General features: G+C 40.3%; 1 protein-coding gene across 1 annotated transcript in view; it reads left to right on the forward strand.

Annotated features, from left to right (window-relative positions):
• Positions 1-25,267, forward strand: part of akap9 (A kinase (PRKA) anchor protein 9) — a 66,745-nt gene that overhangs the window by 992 nt on the left and 40,486 nt on the right. Inside the window, exons 2-14 of the mRNA XM_080484824.1 lie at positions 8,884-9,153; positions 13,300-13,344; positions 14,075-14,137; positions 15,880-16,029; positions 16,586-16,741; positions 16,943-17,140; positions 17,232-20,081; positions 21,438-21,518; positions 23,033-23,183; positions 23,382-23,452; positions 23,540-23,660; positions 23,845-23,942; positions 24,040-24,145. Coding sequence (XP_080340950.1) covers positions 8,884-9,153; positions 13,300-13,344; positions 14,075-14,137; positions 15,880-16,029; positions 16,586-16,741; positions 16,943-17,140; positions 17,232-20,081; positions 21,438-21,518; positions 23,033-23,183; positions 23,382-23,452; positions 23,540-23,660; positions 23,845-23,942; positions 24,040-24,145 — 4,360 coding nt within the window. The remainder of the gene's footprint in view (positions 1-8,883; positions 9,154-13,299; positions 13,345-14,074; positions 14,138-15,879; positions 16,030-16,585; positions 16,742-16,942; positions 17,141-17,231; positions 20,082-21,437; positions 21,519-23,032; positions 23,184-23,381; positions 23,453-23,539; positions 23,661-23,844; positions 23,943-24,039; positions 24,146-25,267) is intronic.

A 25,267-nucleotide genomic window follows, 5' to 3' on the forward strand; every position in this document is an offset into this window, starting at 1 on the left:
CTGACAACACAAGCCAACCTGGTCAGACAAGTATGTAATGTGCCAATTTCCATTTTAGTCATGTAATACTTTGTAACATTAAGTGTGATTATTATAAGCCATTGACGCCTGTAATTCATCATCTACTATATTAAGTATATGCACAACCAAGAAGGAAGCTAAACTGGGAAAAAAAAAGTGTAATGTAGAGGCACATTGCTCGCCGCGACTTGGCATTTTATCGAATTGAGAAGCGATTTCAAAAGCAACTCCAATGAATCAAAAGACAACAAAACCACAGAAATCAATAACATTTGAGTGCTGCTATCAGGAAAAGTTCTAATGTGTCTATTTGCTTCTCTGGCAGAAAGTCTCGCAGTACAATTAAAAGTTTCAAAAGTCAACATCAATTAATGAGAAGAATGAGATAAAACTCCAAACTCCTCTGGTTAATATGATATACTCTCTTATCTCTATGATACAATCATTCTGGCATTGTACAAAAGCGAGAGGGTTGAATGAAAGTGAGACTAGATATCGATAAAGCATAAAATAAAAGTGTATTTTTCACTAGGCTGAAAAAAGAAGGCATTCTCTGTGACATATTGTGTTTTCCCCGCTCATCGATGAGACACTCATTTTAAAACTGAAAGAAAGCAGAAGCCCTCACTTCACTGATATGGAAAGAGTTCCTGAAATATTTGTCAATAGAAAAGATATTACACATTTGTTGCTTCATAAGGTTTGAAGTCTGGATTCTGCACGAGAGAACCAACGTATTTTGGATATACTGTATAAATTGTATGGCCAGATCAATGTTTTATAGGATAGCACATGCTATCTGATATGTATGTTATGTTTTCCATAAAACCTCATGAGGTACAAGAGGAAAGGAACACCGATAATTAAAGAAAAACTTCTAAAACGACATGTTGGTGCCTTGGAATGTGGTGATGAGGCAACATCTCAGGGAAGCTCAGAGTCTCATTGGTTTAGAGCAAGAAGAGAGTTCGGTAATAAGACAATTTGTTTTGATTTCTGATCTTGGCACAAAGTTACACAATGTTGTACACTAATGACAAATTTTGGTTTATGGTTAAAATGATTGTCTTCATTTTACACCTTGAGTAATCTCATTGCAATTTTTATGCTCGCACACCTCTGAGAGAAACTTGCGGTTGATTGTTCTGCCCAAGGACTTTTTGACAGTTCCACAAAGCAATACGGGACAAAGAACTCCTGACCTTGAGAATGGAAGACAACTGCTTCACTAGATGAGCCACAGCAAACTCCATCATTGTTTCAGTTCAGCAGCGATGAACCCAAACACAAAGAACAAGATAAAGCAACAGAACTGGGGTGTTTTGTATCACGTCACCCGGTAAAGAAGTGGTTAGTAACATTTCCTCGCTGCCAAGTTTGAACATACTTTAGAAACTTTCTGTGTGTAGTTTGCACGTTATCCCTGTGCTTGTGTTGGTTTTATTCAGGTACACAATTCCAGAAACATGCTTAACTGTTAATTCTAAACTGGAGGCTTAAATATATGTGTTTGTATATATGATACTGTGACCTGTAGTAATGCTGAGAATCATGCTCCAGTGTTGAGATATTGAATACATTTGCAATAACAGTACATTGTGATTAAAAACTTTAAAATATTATTACCTTATTGTTGGACGTCTCGGACTCAGACTTCAAAAATCAAATCGTCAAATTGAATTCAGTCGAGGCTGCAGTTTGGCCACTTTTTTCCATGGAAAACAATTGTCACGCGTATTTGTAGTGAGATTTTCATCACTTCGGGCTTCACGCTTGCGTTTGCTCTTGTTTTCAGGGTGAGACTGTCTGACTCGGTTTTGACTTTGGTATTTTGATTCATAAAAGGCGTCTCTGTGCTGCGGACTGCTGAGGTTTTTACACAGTGCTCTGTCACCGTGTCCTCACGCGTGGTGGACAAACGTCAGGAGATTCTTCACTGAATAACTCATTGTTGATGTTTCGCAGAGATTTACGGAACTCACTTGTGCCTGCTGATTTTCCAACGCAGACTATATTTTAAAAGCTCTAGCTGAGGTCGGGTTGATACATGTTGGAGTCGGTTAACAAGCTGGAAAGTGTGTTGAGATACTGACTCGACTCTTCACCTCATGTCGCTCATGCAAACGCGTCCAAACCGGCCAGTGTACATTTGAACGCCTTCATAAACTCCTGAGTAAATAAGTTTTTGGCTGAGGCAGCTCTGGATGATGCTGGCCTGTAATATACACAGATTTTATGTTTGGTTTAGATTTTTGTGTTTTAAAAAAAAAAGTTTAAGAGGTGTTGAGTCAGAAAAAGTTTATTTTTGAGTGAAAGTTAAACTGTCAGGCATCTTCACTGCAGCCCGTTTGACACGATGTCTGCAGCAAGAAGGTGTCTGCCGAGTTTGTGTTTCACTAATAAGCAAAGTGAAAGTTGCTTTTGCCAGGCTTTTCTTTCAAGCCATTATCTGCAGATGCATCGCTGTTACTGACGTTTCCCTTCACAATGGACTTTACTGACATCACTGATGTTATGGATTTACTCTGGTGGACTTTGGCTGGGCTCAAGTTACACAAGTAACATCTTTTTAAACTCCTTTCCCAAAGTGATTTCAGCCCTGATGAGCTCAGAATGGTGTTATTATTCTAAGGTGCACTTTGTTGAAATCCTGACTTGGCTTTTTTTTCAGCAAGCAACCAGATCACCTTGTAGTAGCAATCATGGGAGTATACTAAGTCAGTTAAATCATTGAAAAGTGTCATTTTTATCCTCTTTTTTTTGATGATGTTTCTCTGCTGTTTAAGATGACATTTTAGGTCGGTTGTTCCTGTGAACCTTTTCCATCTTTTTCACTGCTGATCCATCGCAGTCTGTCGCACTCGGTATGTTGAAAAGTGCTGCTTTCTAATCAAACATCAGGGAATAACATGCCTCAGTCCATTTGCTGTTCCAGCTGTGTCTGAGTGATAATGACTGGCTCAGGAGGAAAGGGACCTCAGGGATGCTTAATTTGACTCAAGGGATCCAGGTTTCTTTCATGAAAAAGAGCATGCTGAGTTTTCTTTTTTTGTTTTTTTTAACGCTTAAGGGATATTTCTGTCATCAGTAAATTTACAAGCAATTCCGTGATGATGCCTCATGGCGAACACAAGGCTCTGTGTCATGTTGCAACATGAGGTGTCATATTTTCTTAACGGATCCCTTCCGTTTGTGCTTTTGACAACTTGTCATCACGCTGAAAAAGCTGAGTGGTTTCTAAATATTTGCAAATAAAAATGTTGCTGCAGTGCTTCTATCAATCACATCAATTGGTTGATCTGCAGAAGATTATTGGATAACTATTTTAGTTATAGTGGTTTTAAAAAGCTTTGTATATATTGGTATATATGGATAAAATGTATACTGATGTAGAAAAATGGGCATAGGAATAGCAAGTAGCATTTATTGGGCATTTTCTTCACTGTCTTTAATGTCTCGTTCCATCGTGTCTGTCTGACCTGATGCAAACTCGCATCCCATCGAGCCATCTTGGCTCACCAGGCTTCAACACAGGGGGGGCTCAATCCAGCTGTCTGTCAAAGATTTGGAGCAGACTACACATGAGGCTGGCCTTGAAACGGCCTGTTTTGATTTCACATGTCAAGTCTCACTTCTACTCATTGGCCTCTAACTCGGTGTGAGATTTGCTTTTCTATTGATTTTAACAGTTTTGTCATATCAGTGCTTTCTCTGTTTAATACTTTGTGTCTTTACAACTATGTTGCAAACTGTGGTTTTATATGCTCCATCCACATTGTGAGATCACTCCCTGAACTATGTATAACATGGTCCGTTTTAACTCGCGGCCAGACAGTAGTGCACAAGCAGCTTTTCTCTGAGTCCAGATAGTCTAAAAGGTCAGTGCTCCTGCCAGGCAGCGTTGCAGGTTTTGAGGACACCAAAGATGCAAGTTGATCTACTTAACTTCAGCCTGAATAGTTAATCCTGCAGGTGACTAATCGTGGAGTTGTTCTGCATCGCTCCATGTGATGAGTGGAGCACGACAATGATCAGTGTAGTAGGTTAAGATTTGGCTTAACTGGCACTTTAATGTTTGGAGCTTCAGTTTCTGTTTGTCTGAACATGCCGTTAACCCTTGTCAAGTGACCAATTAGATGTGAAGGTCTAAGGGTGCTCAGTTCTCATGAGCTACAACCTGGAAGTTGATGAAACTGAAGTTTGTGAGCAGATTAGTTATTTTGTTCAGTCTTGGGAACCGGGAACCCCACTTACTGGACAACAAGAGACCACAGATTTCAATCCATAGTTATCGGCACTATTCCTCTTCTTTGGCCTGAGACCACCAAAATAGTGCCATGTTAAGCTGCTGTTAGAAATGCTGATCCAAATATTGACTGCATCTACTCATCTGATACACATTTCTAGTGATTGTAAGGCACCCGGCCAATATTATCAAAATGACTGCATAATCTGCAAAAGGCAGAGATGCCACCCTCCACCTTCCTGCATTCTTCTTCTTTGGCTTCAGCTGCATCTCAACAGTCACAAACAGGGGTGTTGATAATGTGGAAACATAATGCCGACTGTACGGTGTACACAGCTTCCACATCAAACATACAGAGTCAGAATATCCTGTATTAATAGCATGAGTTCGCTTTAGTCATGAGGTGCCTCCCACCAGACATCCTCCACTATTACTGGTGTAACAATTCATCGAGTCATCAAATCAAAATCCAAAAAACCATCAACTGTGCGTCAATTAATGAGTTGCACTCAGACATTTACAGTCTATTCCAGGTTTAATGAAGATGTTTAAGTTAACATCTGCTTTCTTTGTTTTTCTGTCTGATTTTAAGTCCATCTGGTGCTTGTTCTTTGGTTTCATTCAGTGGAGCAATGCTTCGTATATGTAGCTCCGCTCGCTGCATGCGTGACCAACCGGTAGCTCTAGTTTGTGGTATGCTCAGTTATTGTTGGTGACTAACTGCTGTGTGCCAAGAAGAAGACTTAGGTCTTAATGAAGGTGGCTGTTGACTAACACACAATGCTGCCGACGCTCTCATTGGCATGTGACATGGAGACATGGCAGCTCTAGGCTTCCTCTCGGGGTCACAGTGGTCTGCTGTTTGTGTCTCATGAGCGTCATTCATACTTCAGGACCCTGATGATGAGTGGTACACAGTTTTAAACACATCTTTGTCCAGTGTAGTTTTTCTTGAGGCATTTTAACCTTTACCATGTGAGAAATTGCTCACTTTTATAATTTACAGACACTTGGTACCGATAAGGAGCCGTGATTGGTCAGATTTTATTATATTGTATTCAACTATATGAAATATGACATTTTCATTGTTAGTCTGATTTGTATTATTGAATTATTACTTTAATGTTTTATTTGGCAGAGCAACATTTTGAAATCGTTGCATGAAATTTTTAACTGGTCTCAACCTTCACGCGCATTAGCAGGTATGGCCGTCTCAATTCGAAAGATAAGAATGGCCTCTGGTGGAGATGGCTTGTAAATTCGCAGACAAAATCCTGAATAATCTTTCCCAGTGTATTAAGTTCAAGGTTGTTGTACAAGTTAATCTTCGCTGACTCCAACCAGCCTCCTGTCAAAGAGTTCACGTTCTTCTGTGGGGTCTGAAGGAACTGAAGCGAAGCAGTGCATATAGTGTAAATGCTTTTTGTTACTGCCTCTGTTGGAGTTTTACAGGGATATTGGATTGTCTTTTTTTTTTTTTTTTTTTCATTTTGTGTTATTGTTATAGTTCTGTTCATTGTTTTGATTGTTTTCTCAGTGTTTTGTTACAAATTCAGTCATTTTTATTCAGCTTTCTGGAACTTAAACATTTTTGTTGGGATGGATGGATGGATGGATGGATGGATGGATGGATGGATAAGCATTACACCGGAGTGACAGTAAACAGCATTTCAATTCTTAGTCTTGTACATATGACTGAATTGACAGTACAATCGAATTGAAATGTATTACTCGAACACAAAGTTATGTAAATTCATTTTCTCTTAAGTGATGCTACTCAGTCATGTGCTGACCTTTGCTCTTCTCACTGGATCGATGGTTTGCGATTGCACATGTGTCTGAAATTACAGAATGTGAATGGATTGAAGCGGTTAAACTGTGCAGCAGTAGATATTCTCTAATCTATTGAATACATTGCTAATAGATGTATCACTTTGAATTCCACTATCCCTCTAGTATATTTTCTGTGATGAATATCCAAAGTGTCTCAATATTCGTAGTAGGGTATGAACATATATTTGTCAATTGAACTTCTTTACAATGTTTTTTTCTTCTTCTTTTTTACATGTTCCGGATGCTGTTCGGAGCTACTATTTAACGCAGATACATTAAACAAACCTGTGAAGAAAATATGCCTGTGCAATGTTTTCAGACAGCAGATGGTGATACACCTACGTAGTTTCTGTGTCCCAGATGGCCGTGCAGCTACGCAGGCTTCACTCCTCCATATGCTCAGCCGGTGCTCTGCTCTGTGCCACCTAACAGGACAGCCTGCGACGATATGTAGCCCATCGATAGGCCGGGGTTCCCTGCTACACTTTATATCTGCTCTTAGGTCTGCTGCTCGTGTGTTATTAGTCTGATTGAGTCAGATGAATTCAGAAATCACCTTGCATTCGTATCCGCTGGAGCTTCAGAATGAGTTGCATTCATTCATATGTGCTGTTAGATATTTATTTTGATGAAGCTCCTCGGTAAATCAAGATAAGTTGTATATATTTGGACAAGGGTTGGGTCCTGTGTGGAGGTGCACTGGCGCAGATCAAGAGCCCTTTGAGCTGTGTTTTGTAGGTGGGGAACTCGACCGTGACACCCACTCTCTGCCGTGTCGTGTTGGCCTCTACCCTTTTGTACAGCATCACTGAAGCAGATCTGTGCAAATGTAATCACTGTTATGCTGACTTTCAACTGAGATGAGAGCTTTTCTAATTGTGTGTTAAATCAGTACCTCTGCTATAAGCAAGACTTGATTCAGACCTTTTTTTTTTTTATTCTTGTTTTTGTCATGTATATGATAAATAGAAACACTGGTGTGGCATTGGAAATACATTAATTAATCCAGAGGGTGAAATGTCCCTCCATCTCTCTTCTCCAAATTATAATAAACCAGAGAGCTGGAGAATAAATACATCTGTACCAAATTATGTTCCAGCACCACACTGGAAAATGTCACAGAATAAGTGATCGATTTGTTTTGCAGATAGCTTCAGAGCAGTGTCGCCCAGTCCTGGTCCTCAAGAGTTAAGGGTCCTTTAAAGGCCCCGATCACCTGGATCTCTACCTGAGCCTTTCCTTCCAGTCAGCAGTGACGAGGCAGAGAGAAGTTTTAACATGTGTGAGCAGGATTGGACAGCACTGATTGGCAGCATAAGGGAGCCAGTCTGTCAGTAATCCAAACAGATCAACATTAACATCATTCAGGTCAGGCTTTTGCTGTCTTGGCCCAAAAACACAGTCCTACCTTGATCGTTACAGACACTTCTTTTTCTAAACTGTATTGCACAGGTTGACATGCTCTTTGATCATGAACATGACAAAAATAATAATATGCGTGACACTGTTGACTTAATAATACACACACTGTGACAATGAAGCCTGATCCTGTTCAGTCCACTGTCAACCAAACTGGTTAAATCAATATTTACTCACTTTTATTACATGTCAGAAGGTGGAAGGGCATCCCACACAGGAAAAACAAATTAGGGGAGCATCACTGGCCGCAAACTATAACCTCGACAATATAAGTGTGAGTGTGTGTGTGTGCTGTTCTTCGTTTGTCATTCATAATAGATGTTCTAACTCTCCTGTCTGAGTGATGAATATCCTGAAAACAAGATATTACTGTTAGTGTGGAGTAAAAAAAAAAGAAAAAGAAACAATCTTTGTGTGAGAAATTAATTAAATTTGTATATTGTTGGCAGATGTTCAAATGTGGTATGGGTGAATATGGGTTTTTATGAAGAGAAAATTCGCTGAGTTATGTCATAATAATTTGCTGTTTCGATTATTAATTCTTCTTTTGTCAAAACTCTAAGATCCAATGTTTGGTGGGTTTCCTTTCCAATATGTGTGGATTAACTTTTTTCATGTCTCTTTTTGATGTACTTGTTCGTGGTTTCATACCTTTACTCGTCTTCATTGTATTGTAATATAGTTTCATTCATCGTTACCAAAAAAGAAATATAGGAACTTGACTAATCCAGAGCAGTTACAGTAATTTATCAAAAGAAGAGATATCATCGTGTCAATATAATCTATGGCTTCATTTTGCAGCGCCAAAGTAATATTAGTTTTGGATGTGGCCCCCTCCTTTAAGTAGCCCCCCTGCTGATATTTATACTTAAACATAAAACATTATACCTGAAGCATATAACATTTGTAATTGAAACAATATAAACAACTATCTTTGAGTAAATCGGAGAAGAACAGTGAGAAAATCTTGTTATTGTCTGTTTGACATAGTTTGAAAAACGCAATCCCTTTAGTTGGGGATTAGCTCCTGGCACAACACGAGGCATGTGTGGAGTCATATGGACACCAGGAGGATTCACTTGGCGCAGCGAGGACGCCAGTTTGGGACTCGCAATGTTTCGTTTGAGTTTTGCCAACCTGTGTCAGCTCAGAGTAGGTTCATATGTGCTTATATTTCTATAGTTTTTACTTTATTAGAGGTATAATGTTTGTGCTGGAGAGACCAATGGTTTTATTATAGTGTTTTGACTTGGATTGGAGCAGGTGGCCGTGCAGCAGTGACAGGATTTGGTTGCTTAAGTTGCTTCAACTTTTAAAGAAGGGTGTACGTTCGTCACACTTATTTCTGTTTTCCTTCTTTACAGCTCGCTGAGTACCGCATGAGGAAAGCTCACGTCGACTCCCAGAAGAAACAGAAGAAGAAGAAGAAAAAGAAGCAGGAGGACTCGGAGGGGGAGTCACAGGGGAGGGGGGAGGCCGAGCCGGATCAGCCCGAGGGGGTCGAGGACGTCTCGAGTGGAGGACTCGATGGAACGCAAGAGGCAGATAAAGACCCACCCACCACAGAGTTTACCTTCACCAGGACGCTGAGGAGTGGAGAGACTGTCAAGCATGACCAGACCTACAACATAGAGGTAGACACACACACACACACACACACACACACACACACACACACACACACACACACACACACACACACACACACACACACACACACACACCCACACACACAGAATAAGAGTTCAAACACCTCCACATGCTCTTTGTTATACACTTTGTATATTCTTGTACGTCAAATAATAAATACATTTAAAATATTTTTTATTGTAATAAACAAGATTCAGCCCACGGTTTGCTTTGTGGTTCTTTGCTGCTCGCTGAGACATTATGTTACTGTGGATAGAGGCACTTAACATGAACAAATCTATAATAAAAAGTAAGAATATAAGAATTGGATTGTGTCAAACTTGTTTGGAGAGACTTGTCACACCTGTGCTGCCTTCTCAGATGTTGGAACTTAAGAGAGACTTTACACTATAATGCACTACTGGAGCTTTCATGTCAATTTCAGTGTAAAATTTGACAATTAAAATAAAGTCTGATTACGGCAGTGTCTTAACTGTTTTCTATTGCGACATTAAGTCTGCTTTAAGAATGTGTGTTTATAGACAAAGCATGGCAAAAATCTTGTTTGTAAATTTTCTGCATCTTTTGTCACATTTCTCATAATTCATTCCAAGAAGTTGCACGCGCAAGTTGTCTCTGGAGACTCAGTTTTTTTTTTTTTTTATGGGGTCTCTGGATGTGTGTGTCCATGTTTGCCCTGTGAATTGCCCAGAGTGTCCCCTGCTTTCACAAGTAGCCAGCTTGGATGAACTCCATAACCCACAATCGGAAGAAGCAGAATAGAAGATTGACATCACGGCTGTCAGATGATGCATTTCTTGCTTTTTTCCCCGCTGAAAGCTGAAATTCATTTTCATTCCGGCTCCACTGAAGGAAAGTAGAAACAGGTCTGAAACAGATCGAATAAAAGATTTCCCCTGTTCATGTTTTACAGCATGTAGTTGGCCTTGATGATTACATGTTGCATGAACAAGAGTCAAGCTGTTCATAACTGTTGGCGCAGTGTTGTTCAGACGGCTCTTTCTTTCTTACAAAGGCTGCCCTCTTTTTTCTTTTTTTTTTATCTTGTCAAAAGCTCTAAAATCTCTGTGAAGCGCTTAAAATTTGGTTTTTGGCGGCTTACTTTTCTTTTGCCTAAAACATCACTGACAGAATCCTTTATCAAATATGCAGTTTTGTGTTTCACTTTATATTCACACATATTACTGCTGGTGTTTCTTTTCATCAGGAAAACATCTTTTTAATTAAAAAAGTTACGTTTCTAAATGCAAGTGCACCTTTCAGTCTCCTGGAAAGTGTTCTGTTTTAAAAAATTAATTTTGAGTTCTAGAGCCTTGGAACATTTGTGATAAATAATCATTCATCCTATTAAGTCTGTCTTCAGTACGTAATCTAATACAATTATATTAATCTGCATACCTGATGGCTCACTCATTTCCCTTTCCACCATTCAAGCCCTCTCAGTTGCTTGTAAATGGCCTTGTGCAGCCACTTCATCGCTGAACCCTCCTGTACATTTGATTTTGTACATGTCCACAAAAGTACCCAGTTGCTATGGAAACAGACAAATGCCTTTAAACAGATAGATTTGTTGGTCTGTGTTACTGATTCCTTCAGCCCTGGAACATTTCACAGCAGACCTTCAGGTTGAATGAATGGGCGAATGTTTTTGCATGTCATGTATTTGTATTCGTTTTATTTTACTCCTCCTGCTCTGATGCAGCGCGTGCAGTGAGCTTTTATTCAGTGAGCTGTTACGTATCGGCATAAAATAAAATGTGGACATTTTACTAAATCGTTCCATTGTGTTCATTCTCGATGGTGTATTTTAAAAGTGCTACACTAATTATTGATAAGATAAAAACCAAAACAAGTGCGGGCAAAGAAACTGTAAAGACAAGTCTAAAACAATAACTATTAAAAATCCAATAAATATATATACTGTATTGAAAATAGCCATAAATAGGACTAAATGTCAATATGATGAAGGCAATGTGAATAAGGTGTTAAGAATAAGACCATATAAAACTGAATTACAAAATGCATGAAACTAATTGGATAAAACATAGTAAATAAATCAGAATATAATAATACAAATCAAAGAAATTCATTTGGATTGGGGAAAAAAATTTATACGGAACAAAACATGCTGGAGAAGAATCTGAACTGAATAAAACCAAATGAATGAAATGATATGCGTTCAGTAAATTGCACTAGATAAATCTGAACTGAAATCAATTTGAGTAGTAAAATATAGCATATGAATAACTCTTATCTTCATCACATACAATGAAGAAATAAAGCTGAATTGAACGGAACACAACAAATGATTCATCTGACTTGAATGTAATATGGTAAACAGAAAAAAAGACAATAAAATGTCAATATAAGAATAAAGAATTAAAATTAGAAGAATACATTTCTAGGAAATAAGTGTAACAAGGTGATGTGAAATCCCATTTTTGAATTTTTTTTGAGTTAAGTTATTGATTGAGGAGAGTGTGAATTCTGCATGTCGGTAATGTAGTTGACGTGAGATGGTTTCTTTTTCACTTCGTCGTATCGCTTGTTGTTTCTATCCCAGCCGGTTACGGGGCCTTGGCCTGTGGTTATGCTGCTCACTGTGAGGAGGAGAGACGTTGCCGTGGCAACCCTACAGCGTCAGCGGTTTCCATTCTCGAGTCTTTCACGAGTATCTGAAAGGGATTCAATCGCAAACACAAATGTGTTGACTCACTGACGCTTCTCGGCAAGAAAAGTTTGCATCGGATGCTGTTGCTCTCTTCACTGCTTGATTACCATTAAATGTTAGTCGAACGCTCGTTCACTGTCTCCTTGTTTGTCAATGTTTCAGTTCCGTGCAATGGATAGTTTAGTCTGAATTCGAAAATTAGTACAAACATGTTTGGATACACTCTGAGTTCAGATTGAACCGTTTTTATGTGCCATTTAAATGTAATGACTTAGGTCTCTCTGAACTTTCGTAGCATTAGATTAAATGCAGTGTGGGATATAGGTTGGATTCTAAAAGTCTGTATACAGACAGGATCAGCGAATGTTCTTATTTGCTTAAAAAAACAACTATTCATCGTCTGCAAAGAGGAGACGACCTGTGATCTCTAAATTTTCCCATCGAGTTTGAATAATATCTACTTTATGTTTTTGTTACACCAGAAAAGGCTTATGAAACTTTGCAGCATTTCTATGGACAAAGAGCTCTGATGAGCAGAGTGATCAAGATGTATGTCGGCGTGTTTCTGGTCATTTCACAGGAAACCGGGTCAGTGTTCTTGCGTCTCGCTCGGAACACTCTTGAATATTGAGCTTCAGACTTCTGCAATCAGTCTGAGTAAATGTGCCATTGCTCCCCTGCTCCGGCCCCCATGCAGCGTCAGTCGAGTGTCCAAGAGTTTGACCCAAGAATAGATTTTGATAACGGACGTCATCGCCCTGAAGGAGTGAGTGAGGAGCTCTGTGGCAGAAGGAGGATGAACTATATTTGAACTAACGCCGAGCACTTTGTGACGATGAAGTCTTCTATGTCTGCTTAATTTGCTTAATTTTAGCTACTGTTGTTACCTTGTATTTCTGCTTGTTGGATCATTATTTCTGTCAAAAACTGCAACACATGGAACAATTCACAGACGGAAAGCGTGTGCATAAACCGTTAACTTTTGCGTTTCTATAGAGGTGTTTTATTATTACTCTGCCTGGTGTCATGTTCCATGTTTTTGTCACGTTTTCATCCACTTTTTAATGAATATATTCCATTTGTGATATTATAGTTTGTGTCAATTTTCTAGCATGTACATTGAAATGCATAAAAACAGAAACTTGGACACATCTCAAAAGGATGTTTTTGGACTGTAGATTCAGAAAATCCACCTATCCACAGGAAAAACATGCAGCCTCCACTAATAAAGACCCACCAAGCCTCGACTCGAACTCGATGTCCTCATTCTGACACGAGAGGACCAACCACTACACCACTGTGCAGTCATCAATGTACTGACAATAAATTTTCAATTTAAATAGTACAAGTGATTACAGCACTTGAATACTGATTGCAATCACTTGTTTGATGTGTTTTGCTCTACTTTGAGTTTGCATGTGGCATGAATAATGAAATTCTTTCGTATTTTCTGTTGCAGCCGGAGAGCGAAGTTTCCACCACTGCAGAAGATTACTCCTCAGAGGTGAGATGACTCTCCTTTTTACTTTAGTTCGACACCACCTCATAAATCTTTCATCCCCTGATGTTTGCATTGCTGAAACGGCTCTGCACCGAGCTGCGAGTGCAGCTTTGTCAAAAGTGACATTTGGCCACACCTGTTGCTTACTTTCTTTTGTGAGAAAAGCTCACTGTCAAGATTTGTATGTGTACAGTTATCTCCTGTTTATCAATCGCATGTGGCTTGTTTAAGCATCTGAGTAAGTTTTTAGTTTTGAATGTAAAAGGCACTACAAGTTGTACGAATGTGCAAAAGGCTCGTGTATCTCCCGAGTTACTCCACTTGGAGATTATCATGTGCTGACCAAGTTTGTCTTTGGTGAAGAAATTGTTCTCCGTGTTCTCGCACTGTGTGCTTGTTGGGCGGTGCTGTACATTTTTCAGAATAATAACTGAGATTAAAGCAAATTAGATGACGTCTCGTACTATGAAACGCTATGAAAGTTTTTCTTTCAGACTTTTTTCTGATGTGAGCACATAAAAACCGTCAGACATAGTTGTGATACTTTAAATTTGCAACCACTTAAAGAAAAAAAATACAGGAATGTTGATAGAAATGTGAGTGAAAAAAGTATTCAAAGACTGTGTTGGGATTTTTACAGTTTCCTGCACAAATCTCCTCATAGAAAATTACTGAAATGACGAGGGCTTCTCCACTGTAGTTGCCTGATCTTAATGTTTGACTGAACTAACAGGTAAATGGGTGCCACGATGAGATGACAGACAACATAATGATGTCTACGAAGGACTTTATCTGGGTACAGTAATCCGATCAAGCAGTTCTTTTGGCTCTGCTCTGGCTTCGCTAACAAACCCACAAGCTGCTGGACTTCACTTTCTATTCGCTTAACACCGTGTTCTTCTGTCGAGATTCCTGTAACCCACTAACCATGTCTGTCCATTGCCTCACTTACTTGACTACTTCATGTGTTACAGAAGTTGTGCTCGACTTCCAACCGTGTTGCCAGATAATGTAATTAAATTGTTTGTGATATAATCTTTCAAATGTAATGGCATTAAATACTTGGTCAATGCAATATATGAGCTCCTCATTAGTTTAGCATTGAAGGGAGCTTTGTGACATTTTGAAAGTGTAGATTACTTCTGGTCGCTTAAGGAAGAACAAACGAGGGAGGATGGATTATTAGAGAAGACTGGAGGTGTAAAGCAAAAAACTGCTGCTCCTTTTATATTCACTGAGGTGACACTCGAATAGAGGAGGCAGGAAGCAGGCAGGTGCTGATCAGTACTGCTCGGTTGACGAGAGAGCACAGCCAGAAATGTGGCTGAGCTGCAACCAGAATACAATGCAATCAGGAGGTGTTGTCCTTGTCAGAGAGGATTTAACACAGTGGTGTACAAAATGGTGTGGATGCAGGCTCGCAGCATGAAAAGTAGTTTTTTTTTCTTCTCTGAGACCTGAAGAGGGCAAGACTCAGTTTGATGACTCATGTCTTCATTTCGTTCAAACCAAACAACTAATGAATAAATTATTCTCCGAAATCCTGAACAGGAAATATTTTCTATCTGGTCAAAGAAAGGGGAATTAATAAGTACCTTTTTTCTCTTGAAAAATCTCGTGCGATGGTGGTAGTTCTCGATCCTTTAAGGCTGCTTTTACACCAGGGTAGTCCAGGGACTTGGTTCGAATGTACGGGGAATATTAAAAACTTTCTTTTAGGTTTGTTCACTTTTCCACTGCCCCACTGTGACGAAGGTCAAGCTCCTCATTTGCGGCGCTCTTGTCCTCAAATCAGCACGACAAAGAATTAAACAAGCCCAAGAATGAGGACACTCATGGATTGGCCCAGACCAAAAATGAAAATCCATTCCTTTCAGGCCCCAGTTTGCAAATGTTCTCATAGAGATGTCTAGCAATTAAAATATGTTTCCTGTCGCACTCACTGACATTTTTACATTTTCCCATTTTTCTGCTTCTAACGCGTCCATTTTGGGGATGAAATGTTGACTTGCCACCTAGTATGTCTCACTAACAGGTGTCATGATGAAGGAATATTCGGTGTTCGGCAGTTCACCTGTCAGTGCTCACTGTGTTATGGCTGATTGGTGAAAATAGAGATATTGAATGCTTTACAGTGACACTTTTAAAGGCAACTGATTGTTAAAGTAGACACTTAATTTCTATGGTTCCCCTTAAACTTGGCTGTTTTTGATATATTCAGGATAATAGTAGACATGGTTTGCACTGATAGGTCTCAATATTTCATGAATTAATTCAAACAAGTGTTTCGGCTCTGCTGTTTTGTAAGTTGGCATCACCTATGACAGTTGGCTGCTCTCGCAACAGGATACCATGGCATATCGTTTTAAAACAACAGTTGATCATTCTCTGCTTACTTTCATATGGCTCCTGGCTCTTCTTACTAAACACTGTTCCTCTTTGGTGGTGACTAAATGCTGAGCTCATTCCAAAACACTCCATCCTCTGTGCCTCCCACAAAAACCGTCTGCTATCCCTGACCGGTGTTTTCCTGCGCAGGAGGAAGTGGAGCCCCTGCAGCAGGTGACCAAAGGAGGAATGATGCAAGATATGGAGGATGCCTTGTCGGCCAAGACGCGGGCGGTGGAAGAGCTGAGTCGAGAGCTCGAGGAAATCAGGGCTGCTTTTGGGACAGAAGGAATACAACAGGTGACTATTTAAGCTTTAAATTCTACATCGTACTTTAGCACGGTGATTATCTTTCTGTTGAAGCTCTTGTTGAATGATGTAGAATTCCACAGTTTTGTGGTTATTTTCTGGTATGCAATATTCAGCTATTAAAAACAAAAACCCAATTTTTAAGTGGAAATCTATATAATTTGCCATCTTTATCTTCATAACAATACAAAACAATGTTGGGCAGTGTGTGTTGAGTGAAAATGTACTGGGAGCTTTGAATGACCGCTATTGGAGAACAATACATGAACAAGGTTAAAACACTAAAGGAGGCAGAAGCTCATTCAAAACAAACAATGGCTAGATGAGGTGAATGTGGAGGTAATGATAACACTAACATTGAATGATAATAGTGTTTTTATTCTAACATTTTCTGCGAACAGTTTACATGGTTTATGTTTGCAACAATGTTGGATGAGCTTTCTTTATAGCTTTTTAAAACTGTCTTCAGGTGAGACGTCTTTCTCCAGAAGTGCTTTATCTGCTTGTGTCGCAGTCAGTTTTTCTTGAATCCACTTTACATTTGTAGCTGCAGGACTTTGAAGCAGCTTTGAAGCAGCGAGACGGCATCATCACCCAGCTCACATCCAACCTTCAGCAGGCCCGTGAAGAGAAGGACGAGATCATGAAAGAGTTCCTGGCTCTCACAGAACAAAGCCAAAAACTGCAGATTCAATTCCAGCAGGTGGGAAATCATTTCCTTCCGTTTGAACTCTAATTTACCCTTTTGAAATAGTTATTCTTCATATACCAGTTCTTGTCAGACAAGTCTCAAGTCATTCTGTGTTTTCAGGTTGTCTTGTACTTTTAATGGACTAGAATTTGTTTTTTTTCCTTTTTATTAACTCTTTTCCTGACTCCCATCTGCTCTGTCTGACAATCTCAGCTGCAGGCAGGCGAGACGCTGAGGAATACGAGTCACAGCAGCACTGCAGCCGATCTTCTTCAGGCTCGGCAGCAGTTGGTTCAGTACCAGCAGCAGCTGGAGGAGATGAATGTTGAGCTCAAAAATCACAGCGAGAGGAGCAGTGAGCAGGTGGAGCACATCAGCAAGCTCCAGCACAAGCTCAATGAAATGGAGACGGTGAGAAGTTACATCTGTGTGGTTTGATTGGTGCTTATTGGTTTGAAGTATTGTACACAAGTTTTGAAACTGTATTGTGTTGAATTTGCAGTCCGGGAGGAGATCAGAAGAAATGCAGAAAGAGAGGATAAACGAGAAGGACGCGCTGATTGCTGAACGAGAAAAGGTCATTTTGAGTCGAGAGCAGTCGCTGACCGAGCTGAGAACAGCCGAGGAGACTTATGCACAAACGCTGAAAGAGAAAACTCTGTTAATTTTAGAGCAAACGGCAATAATCACTGAGCACGAGAGGTCGTTGACCCTGCTGAGAGACGAGCTTTCTCATGTGGGAAGGACTACTGATGATAATATTAGGAACCAGTCAGATGAGAAAGATCTTATCATAGCAGAGCAGGAGAGGATCATTTCTGAGCGTGATGGCTCCATCACGCAGCTCGAGGATGAGCTGGAGTCGTCAGAAAAATGTCTACGTGACCTCAAACAGCGACTGGTTTCAAATGAATCGGAGCTTGAAAATTGCTTGAGTGAGTTGGAGAGCACCAAGTCTGACTTCGACAGTTGCAGGCTTGAATTTGAAAGTTGTAAATTGCAATTAGAGAATGAGCAGAAAGAGTTAGAAATCTGTAACGGTGAACTTGCAGCCTCCAGACAAAAAGAGCGCATGTCTTCTAATGAAATCATGCAGCTTATGGGTACGGTGGAAGATCTGCAGAAGCGGTGTCACCAGGGCAACCTTTCAGAGAGTGACGCCATCCAAAAAATGCAGGAAGACACTGTGAGAAAACTTGAAGTACTCAGGGCTGAGCTGGATGAGATGTATGGCGTGCAAATCGTCCAGATGAAGCAGGAACTGAACTTACAACATGCAGCCAGAGTTAAGCAAATGACCGAGCAACATCAGGCCGAGGTTGAACTTCTGAAAATGCAACAACTCTCTCAAAGCTCAATCATTAGCACTGCTGAAGTAGAAACTCTTAATGCAAAGGTGAGAGAGCTTCACCACACTTCAGAGCAATCTCGAGCGATGTACGATAAAGCGAAACATGAGCTAAGCCAAGTCTCGCAGGAGAAACTCGACCTACAGGCCAGGGTTGAGGATCTTCTTCGAGATCTTCATTCAGCTAAAGAAAAAGTGGAGCAGGTCTCCCACAGTCTCATCTCTCAGGAAAGCAAACAAGACGAACTGCGACAGCTCCAGGAGACCATTGAGAGTCTAAAGAGAGAGCTGACTGCTGCTCAGGAATCTGCCATAGAAGCAGAAACTAAACACGAGTCCGAAACAACCAATTACAAGATCAAGTTGGAGATGCTAGAGAGAGAGAAAGATGCTGTGCTGGATCGCATGGCAGAGTCACAGGAAGCCGAGCTGGAGCGACTAAGAACTCAGCTTCTTTTCAGCCACGAGGAAGAGCTCACCAATCTTCGTGAAGAACTCCAAAGAGAGAGCTTCCTGAACACAGAAAACCTTCTCAATGAAGCCGCAACCAAACACGAAAAAGCGCTGCATGAGTTGTGCATCGGTTATGATGAGAAGCTGCATTTGTTGAAAAGAGAACAGGCGAGTTCTGCCACAGAACGAGATGAACTCCTGCATCAAATTGATGAGCTCAAAGAAGATCTGAATCTGGCTTTGCACAGCTCAAAAGCAGAGGAGCTTGTACAACAGCTCAAGGAGCTTCAGGTAGAGCTGGAGGAACTTAAGAAGGCGGCAGAGGAACGAGCTCGACTGGAGAAAGAAATTCAGGTGTTACAAAAACAGAGAAAAGACGAGGAACAATGTTGGGAGAATAAAGTTAAGGAGCGTGAACAGGAAAATCAGACACTCATCATATCTAATAACACTTTAAAAGAAGAACTCAACTCGGAAAAGATGCAAATAGAAACACTCACATCAGAGAACAGTGCAATGCAGCTGCAAGTAGCTGAGCTTTGTGATGAAGTTGAAAAACAGAGGACTACTTTCTCTTTCGCAGAAAAGAATTTTGATGTTAACTACCAGGAGCTCAAGGAAGAGTACACCAGTCTTATTGAGGCGAAGACGAAGTTAGAGGAGAGGTCGCTGAAGGAGACACTTGAACTTGAGGCAAAAATTTCCAGCCTTCAGTCACAGATTCAAGAGCTGGGGGCAAGCAGCGGAGATGTCAAAATGGATCCTGACAGTAAAACTATTCAAGAAAAAGATTCCACTGAGCTAATGGAGAAGCTCAATGTTACATTAAATGAGAAGACAAGTCTAGCTGCACGGCTCTCTGAAGTTACAGAGCAACTGAGGTCTGCAGAGAGCAAAGTTGGAGAGCTGGAAGAAGAGCTTATGAACTCTAGGCAAGAAAAGGCAAAGGTCATCGCCCAAAGCGAAAGCTTAGGGAAGAAACTGCAAAAGGAGCAAGAGATTATAAGAGAGAAGATGAGAGGGCAAGGTGCCCAAAGACGAGCTAAGCTCCAGCAAGAACTGCAGAATTTTGAGTCTTCGGAGGATCATCATCTTCAGATTCAATCTCTGCAAGAGGAGATAAAGTCTCTACAATCCCTTTTACGGGGAGCTGAAGCCGAGAGAGACAGCATCAGACAGACTCTAGATCTCCAGAGGATTTCGCAAACGCCGTCTCCAGCGGCGGTGCAGTCCTCGGGGGAGGGACCTGTTGAGGGACGAGCCTCCCTGCTCAAGTCCACAGCTTCAGGGTCAAGCAGGCGCAAGAGACGGCAGAGGTCGAAGCAGGAGCGCAAAGTGGGCACCACTCTCTCAGACAGCAGAGAGGAGAAGCAAAGGGAGGAGGAAGAGGAGGCAGTGGTGTTGGAAGAGAGAGCTAAAAGTGCTGCAGAGGAAGAGATGCAGCCTCAGACGGAGAGCCAGGTTGTGTCGCGCTCGCAGCAGAGGGCCAGTGTGGAGGACTCCACTGATGGGCACCAGGGAGACGGAGGCAACGGCCACATCCACAAAAGGGTAAGCTCTCACATGTATCTACTACTGTTTCTCTGCCTTAACGTCTGAATGACATGTTTGATTGAAAGATCACATACCCCCCCCCTTTTTTTTAAACAACAAACAGTGCATGCTGTGAAAGTGAAGCTGAAAAAACCCATTAATGATGGAATATTTGATTAGCTTCATCAAAAACATGTGGACATCGTTCATTGCCAGATCAGGCTGTTAACAGTGTGGAAAACAGGACTGAGGCAATTCAGCACAGGCATGTTTTCTCTCTAGTGAGTAACAGTCATGATTGCAAATTGCCAGAGTGTCTGCAGGCGTGCTCTGCAAGGTAGAAGCAGAGTCAGACTGTTGGGAAAACACAGCTGTATTTTTGTGCTTTTGTTTTGGGGGAGGCAAGTTTGTGCAGACCATTCGATGTAAAACAAATACTCAAACAGCGCAGTGTGTGTGTGTGTGTGTGTGTGTGTGTAAAACTGAAGTGTCAGAATCCATCAATATGTTCCTCTGTTCTTCTCCTAAAAGGCCAGAGTACAATATTTATAATCCACTATCATTTGATGCTGCTGCTCCTCTAACCGAATACAATTTTGGCTGGAAACAGTGAAAGCAAGAAAGAGACCTACTCATCTTTTTTGGAGCGTTGAATCACTGCAGAATCATTGCATCGTTGTGCAGAAATGTGTACATTCTAGTTTCTTTCCATCCTGCAGGGAGTGAAGGGTTTGAGGTGAGAAGCCATTTTAACCCAGTCACTTCTGTTTGTGTCACTTCGAGCTGTGCTGCTAATTCACAAAGCAAAAAAAAAAAAAAAAAAAAGCCCCAAAACATGTCTATTGTCTGTCTGCCATGTCACATCGGTGTTTCATACTGTTAGTTTCACCTCCTGGGTTGGATGATTATGAATTCTGCAGCATCTGATTTTCAACTCAGTAATGCAAGTCAGAAACAAACATAAGCTTTTTATCTTTAAGAAAGATGGAAGATGAAATGATTATTTAAGCATTTTATGTTCTTTGCAACAGTCTTTTTCCTTGCATGCAGAACTTTTTTTCGTATTGTGTAAAGCTATACACATAATGTAACTAATAACCAATATTTCATGAAGCTGCATGAAAAGGATAATAAGCATCACTCGAAACAAATCTGCTATTTAGAGTCAAAGTGACATTACAAATTTAGTGGCTAGTTAAAGCACTATTAGAGGTACCGGTACTCTCCGTTCCTGCTCAGGAAGTGATCCATGAAGGTGCATTTTATTCTTCTTCCCATCAGTGCCTTATGTGTCTGCCCTTGCACTCTGGAAATATTTCACACTGAAATTAAAAAAACAAAATCAGAACTTGTTTCTTCTGCTTGTTCTTTAAGGTAACCAGACGTGGGACGGACGGCAACACCAAGCATGTCGCGTATCAACGAGCAGAACAAGAGGGAGCGACTACCGAACATGTAAATGTCACTTAAGCTTTGATATATCAAACATTTTGGTGTAAAAGGTCAATATGTTTGCAACAACTCTCTGTTTTGATATGAGATTTGCACCAGAGTGTTGAAAAGTCTGCTCATTTTGGTTTCTACGCAGCACATAAAATGTGGTCTTAATTTGTATTTATAATCAGAATTATTAATGACACCTTGTATTCCTCGACAAGGATATATGTTCAGCTCTGTTTTAAAGCTGAATTTCTACCTGAAAGTAAAAATGAGAATTAAGTATTGCCGACCATCTAGTTCTGCAATCAAAGAAAAAAAAAGAACATGACAAATTGAGCAGCTGTCAGGTTTCTGAAGACTCCAAAATTTGACAATTAGTATCAGAGAAGAGCTGTTCTGTCACAGAAATAGAGGGAATGGTTGAATGTGAAGTCGTAACAAAAAAGTATTTTAAAGGGAAAAGGGTCTTTGATGTCTGAGTTGAGCCAAGGATGAGCCTTGACAGTGGCCCGAGGCGGCTGCTGAAGTCAGAGAAATGTCCTAGCAACTACTGAATTCAGAGCTACAGTATCAAAATATGGGAATGAAATCTCAGCCCTGGGAAAATGTCTGGTTTTCTTGGCAGAAGGAAACAAATTTTGCTCCTGTGTCAGATATTGATGTAATAATTTAATTATTTATTCTTGGTCTGATATTGAACTCTACATTTGGAGAAACAAAAGCTGGGAGCGGTTCTTGTTCTTCACTCATAAATCTAACCTGAAGTTGAAGGTTTTAGTGTTTTTCTCATAAATATGGGTTTGATTTTTTTTGGGGGGGCAGTCAAATTTTAAATTTGTCTCAGAGAAGTGAGTCTCCTGTGTGTGGTGGCGGCACATCAGAGCACAGCTGCAGCCATCTCGAATCTGCATATTTGAAGCAGCCACGGCTCGAGTAGTTTGGATTTGAAAAGACACTCTCAGCTGCACTGTCAGATGTATTGTTGATGGGGGAGATTGTATCATAACAAAGCTCTTTAAATGCGGCCTAATTACGATGTAGAGTGCACTTTAAAACATGTCACTTCAAAGGTAACAGAATTTCATAATTGTATGACATTAACAAAGTCGTGCGAGCGCGGCATGTATAACCAGAAAGGAAAGTGGCTACGGCCCTTTTTGTTCTCCGTCACAGAAGTGATAATAGCAGACCTGTCATCCAGAACACATGCTGCATGTTTCATTCGGATTAATTGAATTATGTTATTGTCACTTATCTCCTCTAGCAAATGGATGTGCCACAATGTATTATTTACATCCGAGACTACTCTAAACGATATGTGATCTGTTTGACAGCAATTCCCAGCTCTTTTCCCATCCTTAAAATTGCTTTAAAATTGGGCAGTGAGATCGGAATGGAAATGCGAGATTTACATCTTGTTAATCACCATGATTCTCCACGGAAGACAGTGTGAAGACCAAGTAGAGGTGCTCGTATGAAATAAAAAAGAAAAAGTAGGTGTAACTGTGGATTTTTTTTTTTCATTTCAGGGAGAGTGCCGGCTTCAGATGGAGGCCCAGCGCCTCAGCCTGTCTCAGATCCATGCTGCCCAGCTCGAGTTGCTGCAGGAGGAGACAGACGCTTCAACAATCTCCCTACAGCTGAAACCGCAGGACCAGAAAGACCATCAGGGTGACCTGGGTGAGAAGAATGTTCCCAGATAATATTGTGCCACTGCGGTGGTGGCAAAAGGGTCTTAACAGAAATGTGGCTTCAATAATGGATTGAAAGACAGAAATCAGATACTCTGACTTTCGTTTGGATTTTTTCTTGACTTTATTTATAGTTAAACATGGACATGTTACTTGTATTTATTTTAGACTTTCTTTTCCTCCTCAGATGGACAAAAAATCTGTAAATACCAGAACATGATAGAGGCTGTGTCAGAGGAATGCAGTCAGATCATTCTGGTAATTACAATAATTAATGATATGGTTTTTTTGAATTACCTTGATAAATGCATATTTTCAGTTTTCCTCTCTGCTCTTTCTTTGAAGTCTTTTCAGAATGTGTTTGGCAAAGAGTTTTTGGAACGGGTGGATTCAGAGAGCCGGTCTCTTGTTCCGGAGGAAAGACCAGTAACTAGTGAAACGACCTCTATTGTCCTGGAGGCCAGAGGTACGCACTGTAAAGAATTTCAGTACAGTATTTAACAAGTATTTGGAGTAATAAAACGCATGTTATGATTGAACGGAGCACCTCCCAGGTTGTGTGAAAGCATTTTATTGCTAGAAAGCCATTCACCCTAACATTTACCTGATATGAAACCAGATATCCTGTATTTTGCCTTCTCATACCACAGAGCTTTATAGAGGGCTTCAGCAGGTGAGGAACACGATTGAACAGGAACATTGTCGACTTTCGCAGCTCCAGGCTCTGCTTAGAACCGACGGAAACAAGGTGAGAACATACAAGTATAGAGTTATAAATGCTGGGTCCAAATTCCACAAACCAAAACGATGAGTATCGAGGTGTTAACAGAACAACTGTGTCTCAGGTGATTGAACTGCAGACGGCGTACGATGAGCTGAAGACCACCAGTCAGAAGCAGATCTCAGAGCTGCGTGTGCAGGTTTCCACCTCCAGCAACTCATCACGCAAAGGTACATTTGCAGTTCACCTCTCAGGTGAAAACTTGAAAAACCGAGATGAGTCGCTTATCTGAGGTCACTGGGTTATAAAACAGAGGAGTCGACTAATATTCTTACATTAAAGATTTAGCGATGTTCTTTTTCTGCAGACTTTAAGAGCTTTGTCCGTCTTTGATCTCTGTTAACATGCCAAGTGATCGTCTTGCCTCATGTGCACCTTCGCTACTTTAAGTTGGTGTGTTTTCTGCACGTCACATATTTCTATTGATGATGAGCTACAAACTGTAGAAACAAACCTGTAAAACTGATTCATCCTCAGCCACTTATCAATTGACCTTCATTTGTTTTAATGGTAGGTTCTTTATCTGGCTGCCATTAAAGACATTGCCAAAAGCTGACTTAATACAACAACACACTCACTGATTACTATTAAGAATTATTAATGCCGGTTCAACTATTTTAAGCTTTTGTGTTATTTCTGGTATAGAGAGCCTCTGGTCGTTATTTCACAATCTTTTCAAGTGGATATGAAAACGGTTTATGACTAAATTGTTTGTTTCTGGAGCATGTGTCGTAAAGGATTTTAATTTGAAAGTATTGAACTTTAATGACTAAATTATTGGATGTGCGCCAGCATTTGACTTGCAACTAGCTGATGTAAGAGAAACCATTAAAATGAATGCACTTATTAGTACTTTTCCACTGACTTTGACTTCATTCAGATCTTTGATCAGTAAGTAATCCTCTCTGGTGTCACATCTGATTAAATCTACCTTGAGTATGAGTTACCCGAGTTCCATTCCTGATTCCTACAAAAGGACAGCTTTTGTAAAAACTATCCAAATGCACAGTGATGGCTGCAATGCTTCCATTGTTGAGAGCAGTCGGAAAGACACTTGTAACTTGACCACCACTGGTTTAGAACAAGACAAACTATATAAGGAAGAGAATTCCACTTCCTGTTCTGTTTTGTTAGCAATTGTAGTTTATGTATTTACTATATAATTATTTGAAGATTCTAATAATGCATTTAATTTTGAAAAAAATCCATGAAATTATTTAAAATATGTGGACTTCTGTTAATACTATTCTACAAACGTAACTACTTCTGTTCATTCACCACTCACTGATGTA

The sequence above is a fragment of the Lipophrys pholis genome (genome assembly GCF_963383615.2).
Source record: "Lipophrys pholis genome assembly, chromosome: 17".
NCBI classification, from domain to species: Eukaryota; Metazoa; Chordata; class Actinopteri; order Blenniiformes; family Blenniidae; genus Lipophrys; species Lipophrys pholis.